The following is a 23,337-nucleotide window of genomic DNA, read 5'->3' as shown; positions in this document are numbered from 1 at the left end:
GTATGTAGACATATTTGAGAGTTTTGAGAGACCTTTTGTTTAATGTTTTCCACAGTGATCTCCAACTTTGGGGACAGTGGTGGCTTAGCGGTTAGAGCTTCAGGCTGTTGACCGGGTTGTGGGTTCGATACGTGGGCTCAGCAAGTTGCCAGTGTTTGGGGGCCTTGAGCAAGGCCCTTCACCTTCTCTGCTTTTTATAAATAAATATATGTATATATTTTTTAAAGCACTACTCCTTAAAAGAAGATATTCATTATTATATATATATTATTTAATATAATATTATAAATAATATAAAGAAAATAAATCTAAAGAAGTTAAATTATAAAGAGTGTGTGTTTAATTTTTTTTATTTATTTATTTTTTAAAATAGATTTTGATGACCCTTCCGCCCTTGTTGTCCTTCTGGAGGAAGAGCTTGTGGTGATTGACCTTCAAACAGCTGGCTGGCCCACTATCCCCGCCCCTTATTTGGCTCCTCTTCACTCTTCTGCCATCACCTGCTCCTACCACATCTCCAACGTGCCAACCAAGCTGTGGGAGAGGGTGGTCTGCGCTGGTCAGCAGCAGGGCACTCTGCAGACTCACACGGTTGGTTCTTTCAGTACATGTTTTGACTTTATTAAAGATATCTTTAAGACCTGCTGTAGCTCTGTTAATGTGGCTCATGTGTTCGCTCAGTGACGAGTCCCTGGGCCACATTTCTTGAGGAGAAAGGTGTTCTATAATGATATTTACCAGTTTCAGAAATGCTAAGCATATTTAATTTATATTAAAGGCGTTTGGCAAAAACTTATAAGCCAGGTTTAATGGGCCAGGGGTTAGATTTTAAGGGATGTTTTGGCAGTGTTTAAGGGTTTAAAAAAAAAAAAAGTAATTAATTTCCTTAAAATCCAAACTGTATAGATATACCCAGAATATATTAATTCCCCTTTTTTATTTCTTTTTTCTTTTTCTTTTTTTTTTTTCTTTTTTTTTTTAAATAATGAGGTTGACTGCCTCCAGTATGCTCATACCGTATTTTTAGAGGTAATTGCTTGGAATTAAATGCTCTGAAAGGGTTTATTTAATAAACAATAAAAGCCTAGACTCTGCGGGTTGATGTTTTATTGAGGGTTATTACATCAGAGGATGGAAGATGTTTGGCGCCGTTTGATTGATGTTGCTGCTTCGCAAGGGATGTAATGATTTCTCTCACTGTTTTGACAGAACTGGCCGATATGTGGAGGAAAAAACTTTGCACCAGATCCAAAACAGCAAGAGCTGCTGCTAACTGGGTAAGAGCTTTGGCAGTATTAATTGCCTGTGTCTGCAGATTAACGTCAGTGTGCCAGCAGCGACTCTGCCAGCTGCTGTAAGGGTTTTTACTAAATCTTACACAACCCCTTGAAATAGGGGTGTGACTTTTTGGAAAAAAAAATATATATATATATTGCTGCACTAAATCTGTGCCTTGCAAAATACAGTTGAGTAAATGAGTTCATAAAGTGAGACAGTGTTCATAAAGTGAGACTGGTTTGTCACTTGTTTGTCTTCAGTCACGAGGATGGCACAGTGCGTTTCTGGGATGCTTCAGGAGTGTCGCTCAGGCCTCTCTACAAACTGAGCACATCCAACATCTTCCAGACTGACTGTGACCACAATGACAGCCTAAACCAGGCCAGTGAGGAGGAGTGGCCTCCCTTCAGAAAGGTCAGGTCTTGATCAAACCCACCTGGGCTTGGTTTTATTAATTCATTGACGTAGGCATTGTTTTTCTGCTCAAAGATCCTGTGGTTAAATCTCATGTTGAGCTTTTTTTTCTGTTGAAATGATGGTAATCTCTCAGTTCTGGAGTTTTCTTACCTCGCTTCTCTCTTCTTTCTCCACCTTTCCCCCTGCCGTGGACTGCAGTCTGGCACGCAGCCATGCACGGCCTGTGGGATTCACACTGCAGTCTTTCCCCCCCTTTTTTCTCCTCTCTAATTAAAAGCAGACTGTCTGAGGCCTGAAACGCTTTGCTTGGATCTGCTAAAAATCAAGCACATTCCTCTTCTGGATGGCACAGCTGGACTGTTTTGCTGTATATGCTCCATTTTTGTTCCATGGCCTTATATGTTCCTGTTCGTTCTGTTAACTTTAGTCTTGTCAACTCTAAACAACAAGCTCCTTGAAAACCATACATGCTCAAGATAAAATATAATCTTCAATGTTTCCTGCAGGTTTGAATCAAATCTGGTGGGAGTACGGTGGAGGTGTGTGGGCTGTGATTAAAGAATAATATCTTCCATATTTTTAGTGTTGTGGCTTTTAGATGTGAGGTACCTTGTAGGCTTGGCTGGCTGAAGTAAAGGTTTAGGGCAAGGATATAACCATAGGACTGTATTCTTTAATTGGGCTTCATGTCAGTGTAATGGAGTTGTTGTTTCTTAATTAATTAAATTGGCAATAAATCAATTGACTATTGAATATAGTTGGGTGGCAATGAATATAATTTGGGCTAGTTGGGACTCCCACCTATAGAGGGTATGCACAGGACGTCACAGGTGGCAGTCACTGCTGCCATGCCTGTTAAATGTCTAAAAGACAGACTGAGTAGCTGTGTTGCTGTTCTGTGTGAACACTGCCAAAACACAAAAACAGGAAAAAGCTGTTGCGATACTGACTGTACAAACCGATTCAGCAGGAATTCTGACTGCTGAAAGCTAAAGAGAAGAGAAACTGATGGATTGCTGCAATCCTAGAATCCAGGTACTGAAACCTGTGGGAACTTACCGTTTGGTGAGGTCACCCTTTGAAAACGGGTTGTAAACAAACTAAACCCACATTAGTTAAGAATTTGGGGACATGCTGAGTTCAATTAAAAGGGAAAGCAAGCAAATCTGGATGAGATTGTCTAGTAAATTCAGACTTTTTGCTCTGAGATGAGGCTTTATCCTCTAAACAGGTTCGATTTGAGCCTCAGTTAGCTGGCTGTTCCTTGCATCACCAATGCTTATAGACCGTTGGTTATTTTGATGGATCACTGTCGAGTCCTACTGCCCGCCTGTTAAGCAGATAGCTTGTTTAATTCCAGGTTTCCCCTAATAAACGCTGCAGCCATGCCGAGGAACATTTTGTCAGTCTGAGTAAAGGGGGTGTGTTCCAGCGGGAGCGTGATGTCAGTGCATACCCTCTATAGCCTGTGTGTGGGACAAATCTGGACTGTTTTCAGCACAGGCAAAATGTGTATTTAACAAAACTGGTGTTTTTTTGACCACTCTGTTGTGCACGCCAAGCCGCAGAGGCCTGCTTAAGATTGGGGAACACTACTGACTCACCCATTGAATGAGAGAAAACATACCTCAGAGCTTCAGACTGCTTCACACTGCTTCAAGGAAACGTGTTGAACCTGGAAATCATAGCAGAACAGTGCACAACGCTCTGAGCTTGAACATGCGCCTGGTTGTGCTGTTGAATTGTGGACATTTTGGGTTTAATCAGTTTGGGATGTGTCCGATTGGGCCTATGGAAAGTATGTAGTATGTTATTGAAGGTAGAACGTGTGTTCTATCATCTGAGTGAGTGAGCGTATGCTATGCAGGCTCTGCCCATATGGGCCCATCTGTGACTATACCCTAACAGGATATTGAGCCACTTTTTTTGTTTTTTTGCAGGTGGGCTGTTTTGACCCATACAGTGATGACCCCAGGCTTGGAATCCAGAAGATCTGTTTGTGCAAATACAGTGGCAAGCTGGTGGTGGCTGGAACTGCAGGGCAGGTAGGCCTTTTTCTGCTTAGCAGGGAAACCAAAACATGCCTGTATACATCAGACTACGCTGGCTGTTCTTCCACAGTGTCACAGAACTGCTGTTATGACTCTCTTTTCAGGTGATTGTGTTGTATCTGTCTGATGAGAAGTCTGATCACATGATTGATGTGGCCACGCTGGACCTCCTCCAGGACCGGGAGGGTTTTACGTGGAAGGGTCATGACAGACTGCCTCCGAAGTCTGGCCCTGTGCTGTTTGCTCCTGGATTCCAGCCTGTTGTCCTAGTGCAGTGCATGCCCCCTGCGGCGGTTACCGCAGTAACGTTGCACGCAGAGTGGAACCTCATTGCATTTGGCACCAGTCACGGCTTCGGCCTCTTCGACTACCATCGCCGTAGCCCAGTGCTGGCAAGGTAACAGTGGGGCCCAGCCAACATGAAAGACCATATTACTTTGCAGAGTAGTTGCAGTGCGTCCAGGATACCTTTCTGATTAGTGTTCTTCCTTCTAATAATTCAGGTTTAGTAATTGTTCCAGTGTGTCTTACTGTAATTATGCATTGTACTTGATTATGTATTATATTTCCTCAACATGCGTGACTTGAAGACGTCAGAATGCACAATAATTGCCAAGCTCATAAATATTTGAAGTCAGAGAAAATGATCAAAGTTCTGCATCTGAGAAAAGGCTTTGCTTTTCGCTCCAGGTGCACACTTCACCCCAATGACTCACTGGCTATGGAGGGGCCTCTCTCACGAGTCAAGTCCCTGAAAAAGTCCCTTCGGCAGTCGTTCAGGAGAATCCGGAAGAGCAGAGTGTCTGGAAAGAAGCGCGTCTTGGTCAGCAGTCCCTCCAGTAAAGTGAGTGCTTTATTACTGGACACTTTCGGCAGTTCTTCTCAGTCAGCATTCATGCTGGAGCTGTAGCTCTTGGCCCATTTACTGCCAGTGTAGTACAAGCATGCAAAAGGACTGGGTGAATGATAATTCTTCTCATGGTCTTCTATAAATTGATTGATCAGCCTCTCCTCCCCTACATTTATAGAGGGACTTTATTATGTAACCCTGGATTATTATTATTATTAACTATGCTGTTAATTCTGTTAGAAACAATTATGGCAATGTTATTATTTATGATGATGATCATAATGATTATCAGATAGATGGATGGATGGATAACTTTATTAATTCCAGAGGAGGGAGAGGTAAAGTCGGGTATTACAGCAGCACAGAAGTACAATAAACATATTAGAGCAAAGGAGCCTCATACATATGTACAAATACTTAAACAGAAGGAAGGAAGATTGTCGTTAGTAGTAGTAACAATTGCAACAGTAACTTGAATTGCAATTGTAATTGGATATTTTTTTGTGATGGCTCATTTATTATTATTATTATTATTATTAATAATAATAAAAATATTAATATTTATTATTATTTATATTATTATTTATATATATTTTTAGTAACTGTCTTGTTTTCAGTCATTGTATCCGCAACAATTATATTGATGCATAAGAATCGACAATAACGTATTACAGTTTGTATGAATGTTTTAAGAAATTGATATAGATGTATAAAAAATATACATGGATTGAATGAGACCACGACCATTGTTCCTGCCAATTTATTGGTCTCCAACCAAATGTTCAGAAAAACCCCTTGATGCTGGCTATGTTCTGCACATATTCAGCATAATGAAATTTTATTAGTGACCAACCTGGTTGGTAATTATATAGTAATCAGTTTACCTTTGAGAAAAGTGTGAACTCTATGGTTAGGCTCTGTAGTATTCTCATGTGACTGAATTGATCTTTTATTAAAATTCTGCAGATGATTATTCATCTAAATTTACATTGTTCCATTTATCCCAGTGTTTTCCCCGCTGCAGTTCTTCAGCTGATTGTGCTGTAACTATCGTGTCCCCTGGTTGTGTTCATTTTAGGTCCAGGAGGCCAATGCCCAGCTAGCAGAGCAGGATGCTGAGGTGACGCCGGTGCAGAGACGGATTGAGCCACGCTCGGCTGATGACTCCCTCTCTGGGGTTGTGCGGTGCCTCTGCTTTGCTGACACCTTCCTCCGAGACGGTACACACACCTCACCACTGTGCTCTGCTGCTGGTTTTTGGAGCGCCACCTCTACCATGCATTAATAATACCATTTTATTTAGCAAACCTGTACATGCAGCTCAGGAGAGGTTAATTTGGTGATGAGCTTTTAATAGAGTAGAGAAGACCTTCTGTAATATGCAGAGGAGGCCTACAATAGGACCAAGGCTGGGAACCATTGATCTAGTCTAATTGGCAAACATTTCAGCTCAAGTAAATAAATGGTTCATTTCTGTTGGTGTATAAATCCCCATGAGCCTTGACTACTAGATTGGTTTCTGTAATTAGCCTAGATTGAAGAGACCTTTTCACAGTGATGCAGCGTTCTGCAGAGAGTAAAGCACAAGATCGCTGAGGTTTTTCCATCCTAAGACATTTACATTGCTTTGTGTTGGAAAAGGAGTCTTAGTATACAGTGGTATGCAACAATTTGGGCACCCCTGGTTCAAATTTGTCTTGCAAGCTAAATGAGTAGAAGATTAATTGAAGCATGAATTTTTTTTTTTTTTTTTTTTTTTTTTTTTTTTTTTTTTTTTTTCCATGATTTATTTATTTATTTTTTTTGGTAACATTTTGAGCAAGATATTGTATTAGTTTTGTTTTTGTACAATTTTAAAATTAAAAGGGGAACGGTTGACCACCACCAGGAGATATCAGATATCTCAGAAAACCTTTATCATCATGTTAGGGCTTTGGCTTGTTAACACTCCTCTTTAGGAGTCCAGGTGATGGACATTTCTAAGCTCAAACCTTCCTCAAACATCCTTCCAACAATCAGCAGCAATGGGCTCCTCTTTTGCCAGATGTGTGTGTACTGCCAGATGTGTACTGTGTACTAATCTAATTAGAGGGGCTTTGGCAGGTTGGTACACACGGTATTAATGTAATTAGTTTTTTTACTAACAGGAGGTAACGAAGCATTGTTTTGCCTACATGCAGCACTGAAAGTTCTTCAGCTGCCGTTGCTTTTGACCTGAGGCTTATGTCCAAACACAGGCAGCGACTGAAAATTGGGGCAAAACTTGTGTGAACCTGGCAGAAGAAGCAGCTTAGCACTGAACATTAAAATAATGAATGCCCACAAAGCAGTTGATGACTTTTGAGAAGAAGTGTTAGTAAGAGGTTTCCTCACTTCACCTGTTCATTGCAGATATTTTTTATATTTCAAATTGAGCTCTGGAAGATCAAGAATGCCTGCTGAGATGACTGCTTATAGAATAACAAGCAAAAGCCTTCTGAGAACCGCTTGTTGGGTTGCTAGAAATGCAAATCAGAAACCTCTGACTGCAAAAGGACCCTTCAGGACTCTGGAGTGGGGGTTTTGCAAGCCACAGTAAATAAGTCCAGCTCAGCGGTTATTTGAAAAAAACTTTAGAAGTGCTGAAGAATATCCAATAGTACCAAAAACATATCTGACTGTGGCCAAACTGACTCGCCCAAGCTGTTGTTTTTCTTACTGAAAGCCTCTTTGCTGAATTTGGAAGCGTCTGGTCTTTTTTGGACCACACACCCAAGCCTTGCCCTGTCTCAAACATCTGCAAAGGTCATTCTGAAACTCTGTTTTGCACAATAGAGGTCGAATAATGTATTTACAGGGGATTGGATGCTTGCAGGGGGAATTTTGCACAAGGAGTTATTGTTTGTTTAATGCAGTAGATTTGAATCATGTCTAATGGTTCTGGCTGTGTGTGAAGGGTTAACGTTATTGGAAGTTCAAACTTTCGTTCAGTATTTTTAGAGAAACAGCTGGATTGCTGTTCTACACCTGCACTTAAAACTCAGATGAACCCGTGAAATTCTTTAGGGACAGATACAGATGTGCTTTTGCGTAGGTGGTAGAAGTGTGCAATAATTTCCATTATTGGCAGGAGCTTTTGGCGGTTTTGTTCGAAAATTGACGCTTACTAAAACATTGTTATTTGCTTAAAGACGGAGAAAATAAAACAGATTTTATCAGCTCTTTCTTGCCATCAGTGTGTCTAAGAGTCATCTCCACTTTCTATAATATTTCTTTTTGTGCTCAGGAACGCACCATGGCCCCACCATGTGGGCTGGGACGAACTCCGGCTGTGTGTACGCGTACGCCCTGGACGTGCCCTCTCAGGAGAAGTTTTCAGAGCAGAGTGTGGAGGCCCTTCTGGGGAAGGAGATCCAGCTAATGCACAGAGCTCCAGTGGTGTCCATCGCTGTGCTGGACGGCAGGGGCAACCCACTGCCGGAGCCCTACGAGGTGTCCCGGGACCTGGCTAAAGCTCCAGACATGCAGGGCAGCCATTCAGTACTGATAGCCTCCGAGGAACAGTTCAAGGTGAGCATGGTGTGCAGCTCATCAGTGCAAAAAAAAAAGAAACACATTTTGCAGTTACTATTTAACATTGATATCCTTTTTTAATTAATTAGCTACAACTAGTGTCTTCCACTAATCTACTAAAGTGAAAATTAAAGATATTTTTTAAAAATGAAATCTATGCAATAGCCTGTGCGAGTGGCCTACGCCGCTGTGAGTGTTTACTGCATTGGTTGGTAATGGGGGTTTCTATACTGCTGTGTTGACTTCTTTAGAATATTATAAACAATGGTGGCTACAGATACTTTTACTAAAATTTCTGCAGTTATAAAGAAGACATCAGGAGATTCGTCCATACGGCCATTAAACCCATTCATTTGGTTCTGAATTTAAAAATGACGGCGAAGGTGGAAATACAGTAGTATCAAGCGAACCGATCAGTTGCTGCGGTCTGCGTCTCCACGTCATGTAGTTACATTTCAGAGGAGGGGTGTGGTAGGGTATGGTGTTGGGTACGTGGCTACGCAGTACTTATGCTGTACTTATGGTGTAGATTTGACGCAGAAGCATAAATTAGCCAGGGAGACGGTGGCAAAGAAATGCATACTGACTAATAACACACATTGAGAGGTGATGAAACATAAAAGGGGAACTCCTCTTCCAGTAACAGTAACACAGCAGAGCAATATGATTTCTGAGAACAGTGAATAAGCAATAACAAAAATGCAATAATGAATAAAAGCCCAGCCCGGAATAAGAATTCGCAACTTCTGGGCTTTTTGTTTTGTTTTGGTTTTGTTTTTAATCCACGATTGTTTTACAGACATGTGAAATGAATCTGTTAGAAGAATCACTTTTGGTTGATTTGATTTTGATGAATAATTTTTGCAAAATTCAGTCAAACTTATTTGTATCAAACTTTTACAACCTGAGGTCACAAACCAGCTTCACAGAAACCTTCTCTTCTCAAGTCAAGTCAAGTGGGTTTTATTGTCATTTCAACTACATACAGAGTACACAGTGAAACGAAACAATGTTCCTCCAGGACCATGGTGCAACATAGACAGTGCATACAAAACACAAGTGCAACACAAACAAGTGCGGACAGACAACACAGTACAGACGGAGAATAATAAATAATTGACGGTAGTGTGCAAATTCTACAGTGTGTAATAAATAGAGTCCAGTGAGGTAGTAAAGTTATTAGTGCAAATGCTTTGTGCAAAAAAAAATGCTTCCCATTTTATCTGGGGTAAATGGTGAGTGAGAGAGTGAGAGAAGCAGAAAAGACATCAGGTCAGAAGTTAAGTTGAGTTGAGAAGTCTGATGGCTTTGGGAAGAAGCTATTGCAGAGTCTGGTCGTGTTGGACCGGATGCTGCGGTACCTTCTTCCTGATGGCAGGAGGGAGAACAGTCTGTGTGAGAGGTGGGTGGAGTCATCCACAATGCTGGTTGCTTTGCGGATGCAGCGGGCAGTGTAAATGTCCATAACGGAGGGGAGAGAGACTCTGAAGATCCTCTCAGCTGTCCTCACAATGCGTTGGAGGGTCTTGCGGTCAGAGACTGTGCAGGTCCCAAACCAGGCAGTGATGCAGACCCTGCACAGTTGTATCATCGGCGAACTTTATGATTCTGTTGGAACTGTGTTTCGCAACACAGTCATGAGTCAGCAGGGTGAACAGCAGAGGACTCCGTACACTGCCCTGGGGTGCCCCAGTGTTCATTGCGATGGTGCTGGAGCTGCTGTCCCCAAACCGGACTAACTGGGGCCTCCCTGTCAGGAAGTCCAGGATCCAGTTGCAGAGGGGGGTGTTGAGGCCCAGCAGGCTTAACTTCCTGGTGAGATTCTGTGGGATGATGGTGTTGAATGCTAAACTGAAGTCTATGAACAGCATTCTGACGGAGGTGTCCTTCTCCAGGTGGGTAAGGGAGAGATGAAGGGTGGTGGTGATGGCATCGTCCGTGGAGCGGTTGGGACGATATGCAAATTGCAGTTGGGTCTTGATGTTCCTCATGACTAGCCTCTCGAAGCACTTCATGATGATGGGCGTGAGAGCTACGGGACTGTAGTCATTGAGGCAGGACACCGTGGACTTCTTCGGCGCGGGGTAGATGGTGGTGGTCTTGAGGCACATTGGGACAGTGGAGCTGCGCAGGGAGACGTTGAAGATGTCCGTGAAAACATCTGTCAACTGGTCTGCACACTCTCTGAGCACTCTGCCGGGGATGTTGTCTGGTCCTGCAGCTTTCCGTGGGTTGACTCTGCGCAGAGTTTTCCTCACGTCCACTGCAATCAGACACAACACCTGTTCGTCTGGCTTGGGTGTGATCTTGCTCACCAACATGTTGTTCTGTGCCTCCAACCGTGCATAAAAGTCGTTCAGGGCATCGGGGAGGAAGGCATCACTGTCACAGGACTGTGGCATTGTCCTGTAGTTTGTGATTTCCTGGATGCCCTGCCACATGCGCCGCGTGTTACCCGTGTCTTTGAATTGGCTGTGGATTCTCTGGGCGTGTGTGCGCTTTGCCTCTCGGATGGCTCGTGACAATTTGGCTCTTGCTTTCCTCAGGGCCGCCCTGTCACCCACTCTGAAGGCCGAGTCGCGGGTCCTCAGTATGGCATCGCTCAAAGATGCTTTTGCAGCACCTTTATTTTAGTACTAATTGAGCCAGTGGTGTACAGATTACACCATAAAGCAGTGTACTGTGACTGCAAAATGAAAATGCAATTCAATATATGAAAGTTTTAAAATAAAAACTGGAAACTACGAGCTTCCCCACAAAGTTTTACGAACAATATTACAACATTGTGCTAGAACCACTTTGACTGGTTTGTGTGCAGATTCCTGTTGTGTGGAAAACGCTTGTACGCTGTACCAGTAACTGATGTCTTGTTACAGGTGTTCATGCTGCCTAAAGTCAGCGCCAAGACCAAGTTTAAGCTGACTGCTCACGAAGGCTGTCGTGTGCGGAAGGTAGCTCTGGTGAACTTCTGCAGCGTGGCCTCTGAGGATTACTCTGAGAATGGCCTGGTTTGCCTCACCAACCTTGGAGACATCCACGTGTTCAGTATACCTGCACTGAGGCCGCAAGTGCGATACGACTGCATCCGCAAGGAAGACATTAGCGGCATCGCGTCATGTGTCTTCACCAAGACTGGGCAAGGTATTTATTATTTTTTAATTTATTATTTTTTTTTGTTTGTTTTTAATATAATTATAGACCCATTTTGTTCAATTTAAAGATGTGCTTGTTGGTTGATGACCCTGTACTGTTGCCCTGTAACAGGATTCTATCTGATCTCGCCTTCGGAGTATGAGCGGTTCTCCCTGTCTGCGCGGGTAATTACAGAGCCACTGTGTCAGGTGGAGTTTGATCGACCACATGATTCTTCTGAACCCAGGTAAGTTACCTGTAAATGGAAAGAGTTTTGCTGCATATCTAACTAACAAACAACGCAAACAATAGTAGCGTCTTTCTCACGCGTCTGCATGTTTATTGTCCAGTATGCATTTTATTTATTTATGGAAAGCACAAAGTCTGAGTACTGTACAAAAGGCATTCTATAAAAGGGGTGCAGTTTCCATAATGCCATTTAATAGATCTTTATTATTAATTAAACTATGTAGCAGGGATGATTGTGCATCATTCAATACTTTGACATGAGTTCTTAATTCTCAATCACTGCTCTTATTGCTGAATGCAGTCAGATCCTCACAGCAATGCTCCGCAGTCTAGTAGAAAGCATTCCCTGGACAGTAGAGAAAGTTACTCCAACAAAAGCCTTTAATACCCTTGTTTTCTGAGGAAACGATGAGTAGGCTGGTGTCCAAATACTTTTGCTGAAGCAGGAATCGGAGTCATTTTAATTCTAAGCAAAATTGCACATTCTGTAGTTGGATGCTCTAAAGAAATCTGTGACTTACTGGGGTGGTGAATGAATAAGTAGTATGAAATTGAGCTTGTGATACTAAGTGTGGTCTGGCGTCATGCTGCATCACACTGGGCTGATGAGTGTTGCCTGTTTTAGTGAGAGGTATGTATGGTCTTGTGAGGTAGTAATTCCCTCTTATGAAATCCTTTCAGTTTCTGCGCAGTTTCACCCCAGGCCAACGGCACACACAAGGCGCAGTCGATGGGAGAGAGCAGGTCTGCGGGGGATGCTGAAGGTAGAACTTCTCATTTCTATCCTGTAATCTACTTTGCAGCTGTTTTGAGTTTTAAATACAGAAGAGCCTCACAGATGTTTTCTTATGTAAGGATGCTTAATATGCTAAGTGCTTGAAGTCATTCATTTTCATTTTCACATTTTTTTCAGAGTGAAATGGAAGTGCTTACTATTGCAGTTGTCTTTGCTAAGCTGGAAATCAAGCCTGTTGGGATGTGATGCATGTTTTAATAGGCCTAGTTGGTTTCTTCTGTTAACAGTCTCTTTCTCTCACTGGTTATCAGTAGTGTTCGATGAGGTGAGTCCTCTGTCCTCTCCTGCTCTGGATTCCCCAAACAGCAGCGCTGACATCACACTCGACACCACAGGAGAGCTCACATTGGAGGATGTGAAAGATTTCCTAGTGTGAGTGGAGAATTTTCTCTTGCAGAGGACCTGGAAGGCATGACCTTATTGGACCCCCCCCACCCTTAATAGCACGGATTCAGAAGCTAAATGGCCACACCATATTGGTTTTATGGATGTTTGGGTCTCTGTCTGTGGATGGTAGATGATATTGTGTGCCTTAGAGATGTAAAAGTGTTTGTTGCTACCTTAGGACCGTGGACGAGGCTGAGAATAACTTGAGGAATAGGAGTGAGGAAGATGGACGACCTTCTGGAATTCTCATCAACTGAGCAGGGACGTCAACTGGAGGCAAGTTTCACCTTTAATTTGGAACCACTCCACTAGATCCATTAGATCTAGCTGGGGAGTGATCTTGCTTTCATGTCTGAATGGAAGCGGATATTTGTTTTCGGATCCAGCAGGAGGATTTGCCCAAGCAAGGAAATGAGCCCCTGTTGAGCCCAGAGGCCGTTGTGTGTGTGTGTGTGTGTGTGTGTGTGTGTATGTATATATATATATATATATATATATATATATATATATATATATATATATATATATATATATATATATATATATATATATATATATATATATATATATGTGTGTGTGTGTGTGAGAGTGAAGATCCACTCTAGACTTGGTGAATCTTTGTAGTTGTGCATGACTAAACATTTTCCATTTTGTTCGGAACGCCATTAAACACCACAGGGGTCTTACAGCCTGCTTTACTTTTTGATAAATGGCCACACAGTAACAGAACACTCTTAAAGATCCTGCAGGGCTAAAAGAACAGTCCCAGATGCCATATGCTGTAACAGTAGCAGACTTCAGTCAGTTTTCCCCTTTTTGGGACCCAGAGCCCCCACTCAGTTTACCCACTGTTACACACACTGCATCAGTTTTTTAGTTTTATTCACTTCACACCAAAACAGCAGGATGTCCTAAAAAGTGTGGATGAAGGATGACTGACCAAAACATCAGAAATATGGTCATTATGTAAGAGCTCACATTTTCAACATTTTAATTTTGAACAGTGGTCTTCCTGGAGAGCTACACTATATGGGCAAAAGTTTGGCACACGTACAGGAGCATTTATGACGACCTATTCTAAACCCATAGGCATTAATATGGTGTTGGTCACCCTTTGAAGCTCTGCAGTTATGTCAGCAGAGCATTGGAGAGTTTTCTGCACTATGCACTGAGCTCACTCTGTAACTTTACGTGGTCTGACGCTCTCTGGGGTTCCTAAATGCTTCCACTGTTCAATAGTAATACCACTCTCAGCTGATGGAGGAAGGTCTAGGAGGAAGGAAATTTCACCAGGTGATGTTGTTTTGTTGCAGCAGTGTCTCCTATTACACACAGAACCACGCTGGAGTTCAGTGAGCTCCTTAGAACCTCCCATTCTTTCACTAATGTGTGTAAGAAAGTCAGACTGCATGACTAGGGGCTTGATTTTTATACACCTGTGGCAACAAGACTGAATGAATTGCCTGGATATCAGTGATTAAGAGGTGTGCCAATACTTTTGTCCATATGATGCATATTTCTACAGGTTTCATCACCAACCCAAATCTAACATACCAACACACTCCATTCAGCCAATCAGGTGGGGTGGAGTGGAGTTGAATCCAAAGCCCGGGGGTAGGTAGCTCTCCATGAGTAGGTTTAGAGACCACTGGGTAAGAATTTCCAGAACATCCTGATGTGTGGGCCAGGTATTGGAGGTGTGGTTTGAGGTTCTTGATTATACAGCCTTCTACTTCCTTTTTAGCTGTAAATGAGTGTAATTGTAGATTGCAACATGCCATATGTGCATTTGTGATCTCTCAGTGGGAAAACGTGACTGTGTATATCCTGCCTCCCAGCTCTAGTCTCATTGGCGGATTAGGCAACAACTGGATACAGTTATTTATCTTTATTATAAGTAAATATTTTGAACCCTGTATCATGAATTAATTGAATCATAGATGTCGCGTTGCACTCCGATTTGTATCATGATGGCCTTGAGAGCTTAATAATGCAGATAAGACTATAAATGGTCTTTCATTGTGTTTTGGGACATTTAAGCTTGGACCACTTTCTTCTGCCCACCTGGACGGAACCACAGCAAACTGGCAGTTCATTGTATGCATGACCACCTGCCCCAGCTAACATTCAGCCTGAGCAACAGGTCATACATGCCTGCGTAACACAATACACAGCCTATGCCTATTCTTTATACATTGCTTGACAGTGATGTACAAATATGAGAAGACCTAAGTAAAGACCTTGTATCCTTAAAACGACAAGATTTTATTCCAGGTAATTTTGGAGCATTTCTATTGATCAAAGCATGAAATGATGCAATGTAAAGAACTGCCAGATATTTAATAATATATAACATTAAAGTGAAAAACTCTAAAGCATTCTTTCTAAAGCTTCAGCAGATTGCTGCTGCTGCTGCTGCTACTACTGCTGCTGCCGCCTAGTGGACATTTGTGTTAGTGCGGGTCAAAGAGGGTGCTCTTTGGACAAGTGCCTGTAATTAAGCACCACTGAACTGATTACATTATAATTAAAGATTCTGTTTTTCAGGGCTCTTACAGGAGAAGTGATGAAGAATGTCTTGATGCTCCTAATCAGAACGTGAGATGGAGGATATGGCTCTGGGAATTTGGACAATGGCGGGGATGCTGCACGTTCTCCTGTGCCAAAACTTGGAATGATTCACCTTTTGCCCTCCCTTTGCCTTGCCTCCTCTTCCCTTCAACTAATGTTGCTCTTGCGGTGTGTGTGTGTGGCACGTTACACTAGAGCTTCAGAGAAGGAAGGTAGATCACATATGTTGCACAACCTGCAGGCAAGAGGCAGTCAGGATACATGTACTGACCATGTGACCAGTAGATTATTTTTACTTTTTTTTTTTTTGATGCCCTTTATTTTCCTACACATTCCTCTTTCCATGTGCCACTACGCCACTTTGCCTGCCCTCTCTCTGTGTGTGCCATTCAGTTGCCTCCCGACAGCCTTTTCAACCTTCTCTGTGATACTTTGATGGGTTCTGACGCACACAATAATCAGGAGGCCATTGAAAAGTTCAGCTTATGGACCCTGTGGGTTTGATGAATAGCTTTTTGTGGTCCCCCCCAACCCCCCCCCCCCTCTCATGTGTAGCCACTTGCCAACTAGAAGTAATTCTGACAATTAACTGTGAACTGTAGAAGATGAGGGAACATGGTGTGTTCACATGTGTAAGTATTCACATCAGTAATTGGAGAGTTTTGAGCATTGAGTTTATTACTCATGTACACTTTTGTTACAATATTAACAAAAAAAAATGAAGGAACTAATAATTACTGATTCTCCATGTACCCTGTATTCTATAGAATAATTTTATACCACCCATTTAATTTGGATTTCTACTGTTTTATATAGATTATTTAGGAATTCTGTGTTTCCAACTCCATTCGGAAAACAAGTTTCATGTAGCTCATTCAGCTGATGAAGTGACCTAGAAGGAAGCCTTAAACAAATGTTGTGCCAACGCAGTACGAGTTGTAGGTATTTGGGGAAATCGTTTGAACCAGTTGTCAATGTTGATGGATTTTAGAAATGACTAGGAATTTATTTTTTATTGTCTTTTTTTTGTTTTGTTTTGTTTTGTTTTTAATAAAAATAAAAATGTACATGTCACATTGTCCAGGGAACTGACCGCATCAGCACACTGCTTGGTAGAGGATATACTTTGTTCAGTTTAACAAACCCGTACTGTTACACCAGTGGAATTCCTGTTTTTAGACTTCAGAGGGACCTCACTAATCTAGATGTTCAATTAATCTTTTTTTTTTTTTGTATATTTTTGTCTTCATTACAAACATTAACCTTTACCTGTTACATTCAACACATAGCCTGTGAATCTGTATTTAATTTGTTTCTTGTGTAGAATTGTAATTGAAGATTATAGTTATGCTAATGGAGAATGTTAATAAAGTATTTACTCCTTTAATTGGTGGCATTTTTACTTATTTATTAATTCATTTTGGTCAACAGATTTGATCAAAAGGTGTCGAATAGACTGAGGTTCATCCAAGCAAATCAATTTCCGTTTTAAACGGAGGCTCAAATCCTGCATACTCTGTACATGGATGGATGATGTGAATCTGCGCAGTAGGCCATTCTGTACCTAACTAGTCACTGAAAGGTGTAGCCTTAAAGACATGCACACAGTGTGCCACTGCACTGAAAAACTTCAAAAAAATGACTGTGCATTGTGGCAAATGGGCTTTCTGCTGATGGGTGTATGATGCAGTTGCACTGTTTGAGGGCCACATGCTCCAGCACGTTTTCAGTTTTATTAGTAGGTTGTGCAACAACATTGATGATGATCAATTTTCAGAATAATGTGAGTTTGAACTATTATTTATAAACTATCTATATGAAGTGTGATTTGAATCTTTACATCCCTACTAATATATATATACACATTTCCTTTCCCCAAAATGAGTTCTGTAATTCAGTCAAATTATTCAGGTTCAGTGTCAGCTTTTATGAAAAGTTTGTTAAATCAGTTTAACACCTACATGTTCTTCCACTGAGACACTTCAGTGATTCTCTATCGTTTCTCAGTTCTGTTTGACTTTCGGGTCTTTAAGTTTAACCTTCATTTTTTAGTTCATTTGAAAAGAGGAAAAAAAACTGTGTGCATCACATTCAGTTCCCAGTTCAGCACAGTCAGCACACTGCTTGGTAGAGGATATACTTGGTTCAGTTCAACTCGTACTGTTACACCAGAGGAATTCCTGTTTTTACATTTCAGAGGGACCTCTCTAATCTAGATGTTTAATGTGGTGTTTTTTTTTTTTTTTTTTTTTTTTGTCTATTATTAACATTTACTTGTTGCATCATATGTAAAATCTCATGTATTTTTTTATCATGTATACTTTCTTGTTTTTCCATCTCTTGTAAAGTTGCCAGTTTGGAGAGAACAGTGTCTGTATGACCTTTATTCTCCTGTGCATCTATAAATGGTTTAGGTGCATTTTTTTTTTGTCTGAATGCTAGTCTGCCATAAGAAGAGTAACAAGATAAGGGATGTGTTTGGAGGAGCCAGCTGTAACTGTTTTAGCACACTGCAGAACATAGCCCAATATGTTATTCTCACACGTTTTCATTCACTTTAGCAGAAAAGGTATGAACAAGAAATGTGACGATAAGGCCATAGGAGAGAGAGTGAAGCTACAGCACGGCTGTGATGCAGCAGAATGAAATGTGAGTGTAGTATTTAGTTCTGACTGCATTGCGTCGATAATGCAACCTTAAGTGCAACATTCTGCTTTTATACAACAGGAAGAAAAATCTCGTTAGAAATAAATTAAGACTTGAACACAGCATTAAATGTTCTAGCATTTTCTTCTGCCAAATTAAATGATAAAACCAGTTTGTTGCTACGTCACAGAAACTAACTCTACTCACTCGCTGTACAGCCTGCAGGTCCTCCAGCTCCTCACACAGACCAACTAATTAAACTGTTTCTCACTTGCAGTTGTTTTCTTCTGTTTGTTATGCTATTACTTCTTAGGCAGAGGAGTTTTGCATTATAGAACTACACAGATACCCTATACCCAATAAACCTCACAGTAAACATCACAGCCATGCACGATCATTCATGAGTCATAACAGCAGAACATTGAAATTGAGATCAAGACAAAACAGTTTTATTCAGCACTTGAAACATGTTAATATGTATAATACAAAACTAGATCACTCTGTATAACAGAAGAAAGTGATGTTCCAAAGTTGCAGTGTTTTAAATCAACCCCTCACAACTTAGTTCATATTGTCCATCTTATCATCTTCTTCCTCCTCCTCCTCCTCATCATCTTCCTCATCAAAGTATCGCTCTTCTGCATCGTGGCTTAAGATGTCCAGGTTATCATAATCTGGGTTCTCGTCCACTTCGCTGCAACAGACGTGATTAACATATCTTACTGGGTTGGGATGTACTGGGACAGTGGTGTGTTAAAGGCAGAAGCCAAATGCTACAGTAAAGTTTTACACCAGGCATTAACGCAGGACCAACCTGTAGTCGAAGTCCTTGTCTTTGCCATCCAAGAATCTCTGATGCATTTGACTCAGAAACTCTTCTCTCAGCATTGCTTTCTCTTCAGCCGTCGGCTCCCATTCTGCCTGTCCAGATGCATTATTCTCTAAGAGTCCAGAAACACAATCCAGTCACAAACATTCATCATGCATGGTTCTAGATTAAAGCAGGTCTCACCACTGTGGTGCAGAATTCAGTGTTTCCCTCTTAACCTTACTGCCTTAGAGCCTGACAGCCTGGCAGGTGATTTAGTTTTAGTCACATTAAAATATTTTAGTCATTGTTAGTTGTAGTCTGTTTTAAAGGCCATATTTATCGCTACCTTTCCCAAAAAACTGCTTAAAGTATGTTGCATTTAATAACATGATATTTGAAATCATGGAAGGAATATGGCCCACATTTTTTATAAATATATTTTGCATTTATTTAACTTTAAAATTCTGTTAATTTCACTGATATGTCTGTTTTTTTATAGATAATAACTATAACAAACAGCAATCAAAAGAAAATAGAGTAGTTTGATCTCTGTTTTACTGTGATTAACAGAAATTTTAGGATGCTGTTTTTGAGCAAGAGGAGGGACAAAACACCAAAATCCAGTAATAAGGATGGTGTGGTTTGGCTGGTTTGAAAAGTTAATGTGCGCTGATCACTGGACTAAGAGATAAACAGATTAAAAATATAGCAAGAGAAACAAAGGCTTGTCTCTCATTTAGCAAAACACTACTACTACTACACTTTTACTACACTACTGTAATACCCAACTGGACAGAACACCTGAGTTGATGAAGAATTGTAAAAGATGCAATAAAAAGGCATTCAAACTGATGCCTTCAAATCAGGCAAAACCCGCAAAAGGCATGTAATAAGTCTCTTAATTAATCCTGGGTGTGTTTTTGGCATAATATGTAATAAACCAATCACCGTGCCACTTGCCATTCCCAGGTGCGGATAGCAACGAACGTCTGACTGTTGACGTCTACCTGGATTGTTTTCAGTCAGTGGCGTACCTGTGTTTTCCATTGCCAAGATAGTAACAATTCAGAAATTTACCTGAACACACCTCATTTTGAGACCACCACGCCCATCACTGTAGATATATTTGCAAACACTATTTAAACAACACAGATGGAAGATGGGATGTAAGATAGAAATGAACATCATGACGCGCCTGGTCTTCTGTTCAGTCCTGCAGCCCTAATATATTGTTTGGCGTTTTTAAATGTCACTCAGTGACAAAGTCCAAAGGTTACTAACCCATCTCCTCCTCTTCTTCCTCCTCCTCCTCCTCCACTGCACACTGCTCTTTGTCCTGCTCCTCCTGCAGTCGGTTCTGGAGCTGTTTCTCCTGGTAGGAGTTAATGAGCAGGTCAGACAGGCAACCTGGGCCTTTCTGCATGGCTTCTTCAGAGCGCTGCAGGATCTCCTCCTCGCTCAGATACTGCCCAATGTACTGCTCATACAGCAGAGGCTCTCGAAAACGCATCTGCTCCTCACTGAAGTACTGCCCCTCTATGGAGGAAAACAATGGTTCAGTTAGGACAGGGGTGTTTGATTCCTGTACAGGAGATCCAGAGTCAGGCACAGTTTAGTGATTTACCTGTTGTAGCACTTCTACTAAACCCAGAGGAGGACTTCAGAAAGCAGGGTTTCTCTGTTAGCCACTAACTTAGAGCAACATTATGTAGCAAGTCTACCTTAAAATATCAGAATAATGAGCTAAAAAGACCATCATACATAATTGGTTTAACCCAAACACATAACTCTCACAATAATATTATTCTATCATGACGTGTATAGTTCTAGCGCTCACAAATTTATACCAGCTAGAGCTGGGCGATATGGTAAAAATACTATGTCATGGTATTTTTTTGACAGATTCTTAAAAACTACTATTCAGATCCTCTCCCGTACTGAATACAGTAATCTTTATTTAACATCTGCTGCTCTTCATCTATTTAAACCAGTCTAATAACACTGTTTGTAATGAAACCTGCAGTTGATCAGTGTTTATTAAGCACTTACAAAATATCCTCAATATATTAGAAAAGCATATTATGTATCACAATAACAAAGTTTATCATGATACGATAAAAATATTGCTCTACTCTACCGCCTCAGTTCACACACTTTTTACCTTCAGATGCAGCCTCTGTATCTCTCAGCTTGTCAACAAATGCATGCGTACAGCCGTCCATGAGGGAGTACTCAAAGCATGATTTGTATTAATGCCAGTGGTGTGTGATATACTCCCCAACTGTAGGGGAAGCCCAGGACTAAAAATACCAATCCTGGCACAACGCAAGTCAGGACTATCTAATAAGACAAGAGATTAGTGACATTTCTATTGAGCAATCCTTAACATGTGGCATACGTTATTCAGCTAACTGAGCTCAGCTGCATCACTCTATACTGGACTGGAGAGACCCGCGAGTTGGGGATAAGATCTCTCATTATATTTTATTTTTGCTACGGCCAGTTGACTGTAAAAGCGAGGGCACACTAGACATCTACAGAACAAACACAAATCTCACCTTAGAAACAGAAAACTGTAAATAGTGAAACAATATAAACATAGCTTGAACTGCTACTCGTACCCTTCTGAAGTGCTCGGAGGGCTGCATAGCGGTGGTTGCGGACCCTCGTCCTGTTGGATGAGCTGGATGCCCGCTTCTGAACCTCTGTGCAGTAGTACTGTGCCCTACAGTCACTGCTCAGGTGAGAGAAAGCCTCCAAGTGTTCTGGTTTCATGTGTGAATGATACCGCTCCAGAAAGACTAAGGGCTTGGCTTTATACTGTTCCATTAAGACTTCCTTTTTCTCCTCCACAGAAAGGTCTGGCTCTCCCAGCTGCTGGCTTTTCACTGGACTTCCACTGAATGCTATGGCCTCAATCATAGCACTGAGGCCGCAGGAAACTTCTTTCTGTAACATAAAGGCAAGCAGAAAATGACCCTTTGCTTGTTACTACTAAAAGCAGACATGGTAGATACTAGTTGTTACTATACTTGTACTGTCCTGGCTAATTTAATGTAATATTACATTTACTTCTATACTAAAGTATATTAGTAAGGGAAGGTGGTTGGTGTTGTGTAGTTGTTAACATCACCCCCCCCCCCACCTTCTTGTAATAAGCTAGCATTTTGCTTCCTGTCCAGGCAAGCACCCCACACTACACCAATAATAGTCTTTAGTTAAGGGTCTACATTCTCTACTCCATCCCCATCCCTGAGTAACAGGATTCAAATGGAAGTCGTTCTGGATGAAAGTATTAGCTGATGCAAATGAAATAAATCTATTTTCTACTCTAGTTGCATTTTAGTCATTCAGATTTGCTTACCAGTTCCTGTGGGTGTGTGAATTTGTAACTTCTGAATTTTGAAGTTAATAACTGTATTTGGCTTGGAGCACATCATAAATTGTAGTTTAATACTTACAGACTACAATATAACAGAGCTTAACAAACCTCAGTTTCTGTGTTGATAGATGACATTGCATAGCAAATTGCACAGCATTATGTTGCACATTATATATAAATGTGTTTAGTTTTGTATATATATATATATATACAGACTAATGTTCATGCAAACATTATTTGTTTCTTCCAAAATCAAGGGTTGCATTCCCATTCTTTGTCAAGAGCATTAGCTAATGAGGTCAGGATGACTAATGATCACCCACCACCTGACCTCATCACAAACTTCCTAATTCATGGCTGGGGGGCTTTATACCCCTCTAGCCCACACCTGGCAGCATGGTGCCAATAACATCATGTCTACCTGCTCCAGAGAGTCCTGTGTGTGTGCATTTGCACATCTGTGATAGCAACAGGTGTAACCTAAAGTAGTTGAATGCATTCATTATCTATTGTTATTTGACATATTGTTGTTTGCTTTGATCATTTGCTACCTCTTACCATCAAAGCATTGCACTGCTTTAAAGGCCCAAACAATAAAGAGAAGCCCCATCCATAAGGTTGCCAGGGCAACAGCAGCATCAATAACAACAACAGCAACAGCAGCAGCAGCAGCAGCAGCAGCAGCAGCAGCACTTGCTTATTGCTATGGGTTTACTAGCTATATATATATATATGTTTAACTTTATGTTATTATTAATATCATTAGAGTCCTTACCGGTCCTTTGAGGACTGAAGACTGAGCACAAACCACACCGACACTCTGCACCATTCTGTCATCCTCATCCTCCTCTTCCTCCTCCTCCTCTTCTTCTTCTTCTTCCTCCCTCCGGGGCTCACAAAACTTTCCAAAAGCCCCTGGTTTGTCCGGCTTGTGGCTTGAATCTATTTCCCCCCACATTTCTGCTGTGACTGTGATAATCAGGTGGTCAGGAAAACTGGAACCAAGCAAAGCAACACAAATCAGTACAAACCCTGGCTTGAGCTTTAGCTACATCAGTGATTTATGGGGTGAGAACAGCCAACATACACACAAAACTCACATATCTGAGCTTTTCAGACGTCTCTGACATTAAAACTGACCTACAGGAGAGTATAAATGAGCAGCAGTGGACGTTTCACTCGCACACTGGAAGACTAGCTAGCTAGGATACATGC

General features: G+C 41.3%; 2 protein-coding genes across 4 annotated transcripts in view; one reads left to right on the top strand and one right to left on the bottom strand.

Moving 5' to 3' along the window:
• llgl1 (LLGL scribble cell polarity complex component 1) overlaps window positions 1-16,670 on the top strand; it is a 47,155-nt gene extending 30,485 nt beyond the window's left edge. Inside the window, exons 10-23 of one of the 2 annotated variants that reach the window (XM_072676335.1) lie at window positions 374-591; window positions 1,210-1,277; window positions 1,539-1,692; window positions 3,636-3,740; window positions 3,851-4,143; window positions 4,437-4,590; window positions 5,675-5,816; window positions 7,862-8,145; window positions 11,025-11,289; window positions 11,413-11,527; window positions 12,211-12,293; window positions 12,580-12,697; window positions 12,891-12,988; window positions 15,260-16,670. In XM_072676335.1, the coding sequence (XP_072532436.1) occupies window positions 374-591; window positions 1,210-1,277; window positions 1,539-1,692; window positions 3,636-3,740; window positions 3,851-4,143; window positions 4,437-4,590; window positions 5,675-5,816; window positions 7,862-8,145; window positions 11,025-11,289; window positions 11,413-11,527; window positions 12,211-12,293; window positions 12,580-12,697; window positions 12,891-12,969 (2,078 nt within the window). In that variant the 3' untranslated portion in view covers window positions 12,970-12,988; window positions 15,260-16,670. Of the gene's footprint in view, window positions 1-373; window positions 592-1,209; window positions 1,278-1,538; window positions 1,693-3,635; window positions 3,741-3,850; window positions 4,144-4,436; window positions 4,591-5,674; window positions 5,817-7,861; window positions 8,146-11,024; window positions 11,290-11,412; window positions 11,528-12,210; window positions 12,294-12,576; window positions 12,698-12,890; window positions 12,989-15,259 lie in introns of both variants that reach the window. The other variant, XM_072676334.1, reaches the window with a different exon arrangement.
• A 1,711-nt stretch (window positions 16,671-18,381) lies between these two features.
• Window positions 18,382-23,337, bottom strand: ccdc97 (coiled-coil domain containing 97). Of its 2 annotated transcripts, none has more exons than XM_072674910.1 (6): window positions 23,223-23,337; window positions 22,898-23,117; window positions 21,362-21,689; window positions 20,022-20,276; window positions 18,744-18,870; window positions 18,382-18,623 (listed from the first exon to the last, which is right to left on the bottom strand). In XM_072674910.1, exons 2-6 carry the CDS (start codon window positions 23,078-23,080, stop codon window positions 18,491-18,493), a joined length of 1,026 nt encoding a protein of 341 aa, XP_072531011.1. In that variant the 5' UTR covers window positions 23,081-23,117; window positions 23,223-23,337; the 3' UTR covers window positions 18,382-18,490. The 2 variants fall into 2 exon arrangements, with proteins under 2 accessions (XP_072531011.1, XP_072531012.1); XM_072674911.1 differs by having other exon boundaries at window positions 23,263-23,317.

The sequence above is a fragment of the Salminus brasiliensis genome, chromosome 3 (assembly GCF_030463535.1).
Source record: "Salminus brasiliensis chromosome 3, fSalBra1.hap2, whole genome shotgun sequence".
NCBI lineage: Eukaryota > Metazoa > Chordata > Actinopteri > Characiformes > Bryconidae > Salminus > Salminus brasiliensis.
Note: the sequence above shows the minus strand (reverse complement) of the source record. Positions and strands in the feature narration are given on the sequence as shown.

What these genes read in the sequence shown, in the direction of transcription:
- ccdc97 (XM_072674910.1), bottom strand. Translation starts at nt 23,080, where the DNA reads ATGTGGGGGGAAATAGATTCAAGCCACAAGCCGGACAAACCAGGGGCT. An exon ending in CTTCAGTCCTCAAAGGACCG is followed by an intron (nt 21,690 to 22,897) that starts GTAAGGACTCTA and finishes TTTATGTTACAG; the next exon opens with AAAGAAGTTTCCTGCGGCCT. An exon ending in CCTCCGAGCACTTCAGAAGG is followed by an intron (nt 20,277 to 21,361) that starts GTACGAGTAGCA and finishes TTTCCTCCATAG; the next exon opens with AGGGGCAGTACTTCAGTGAG.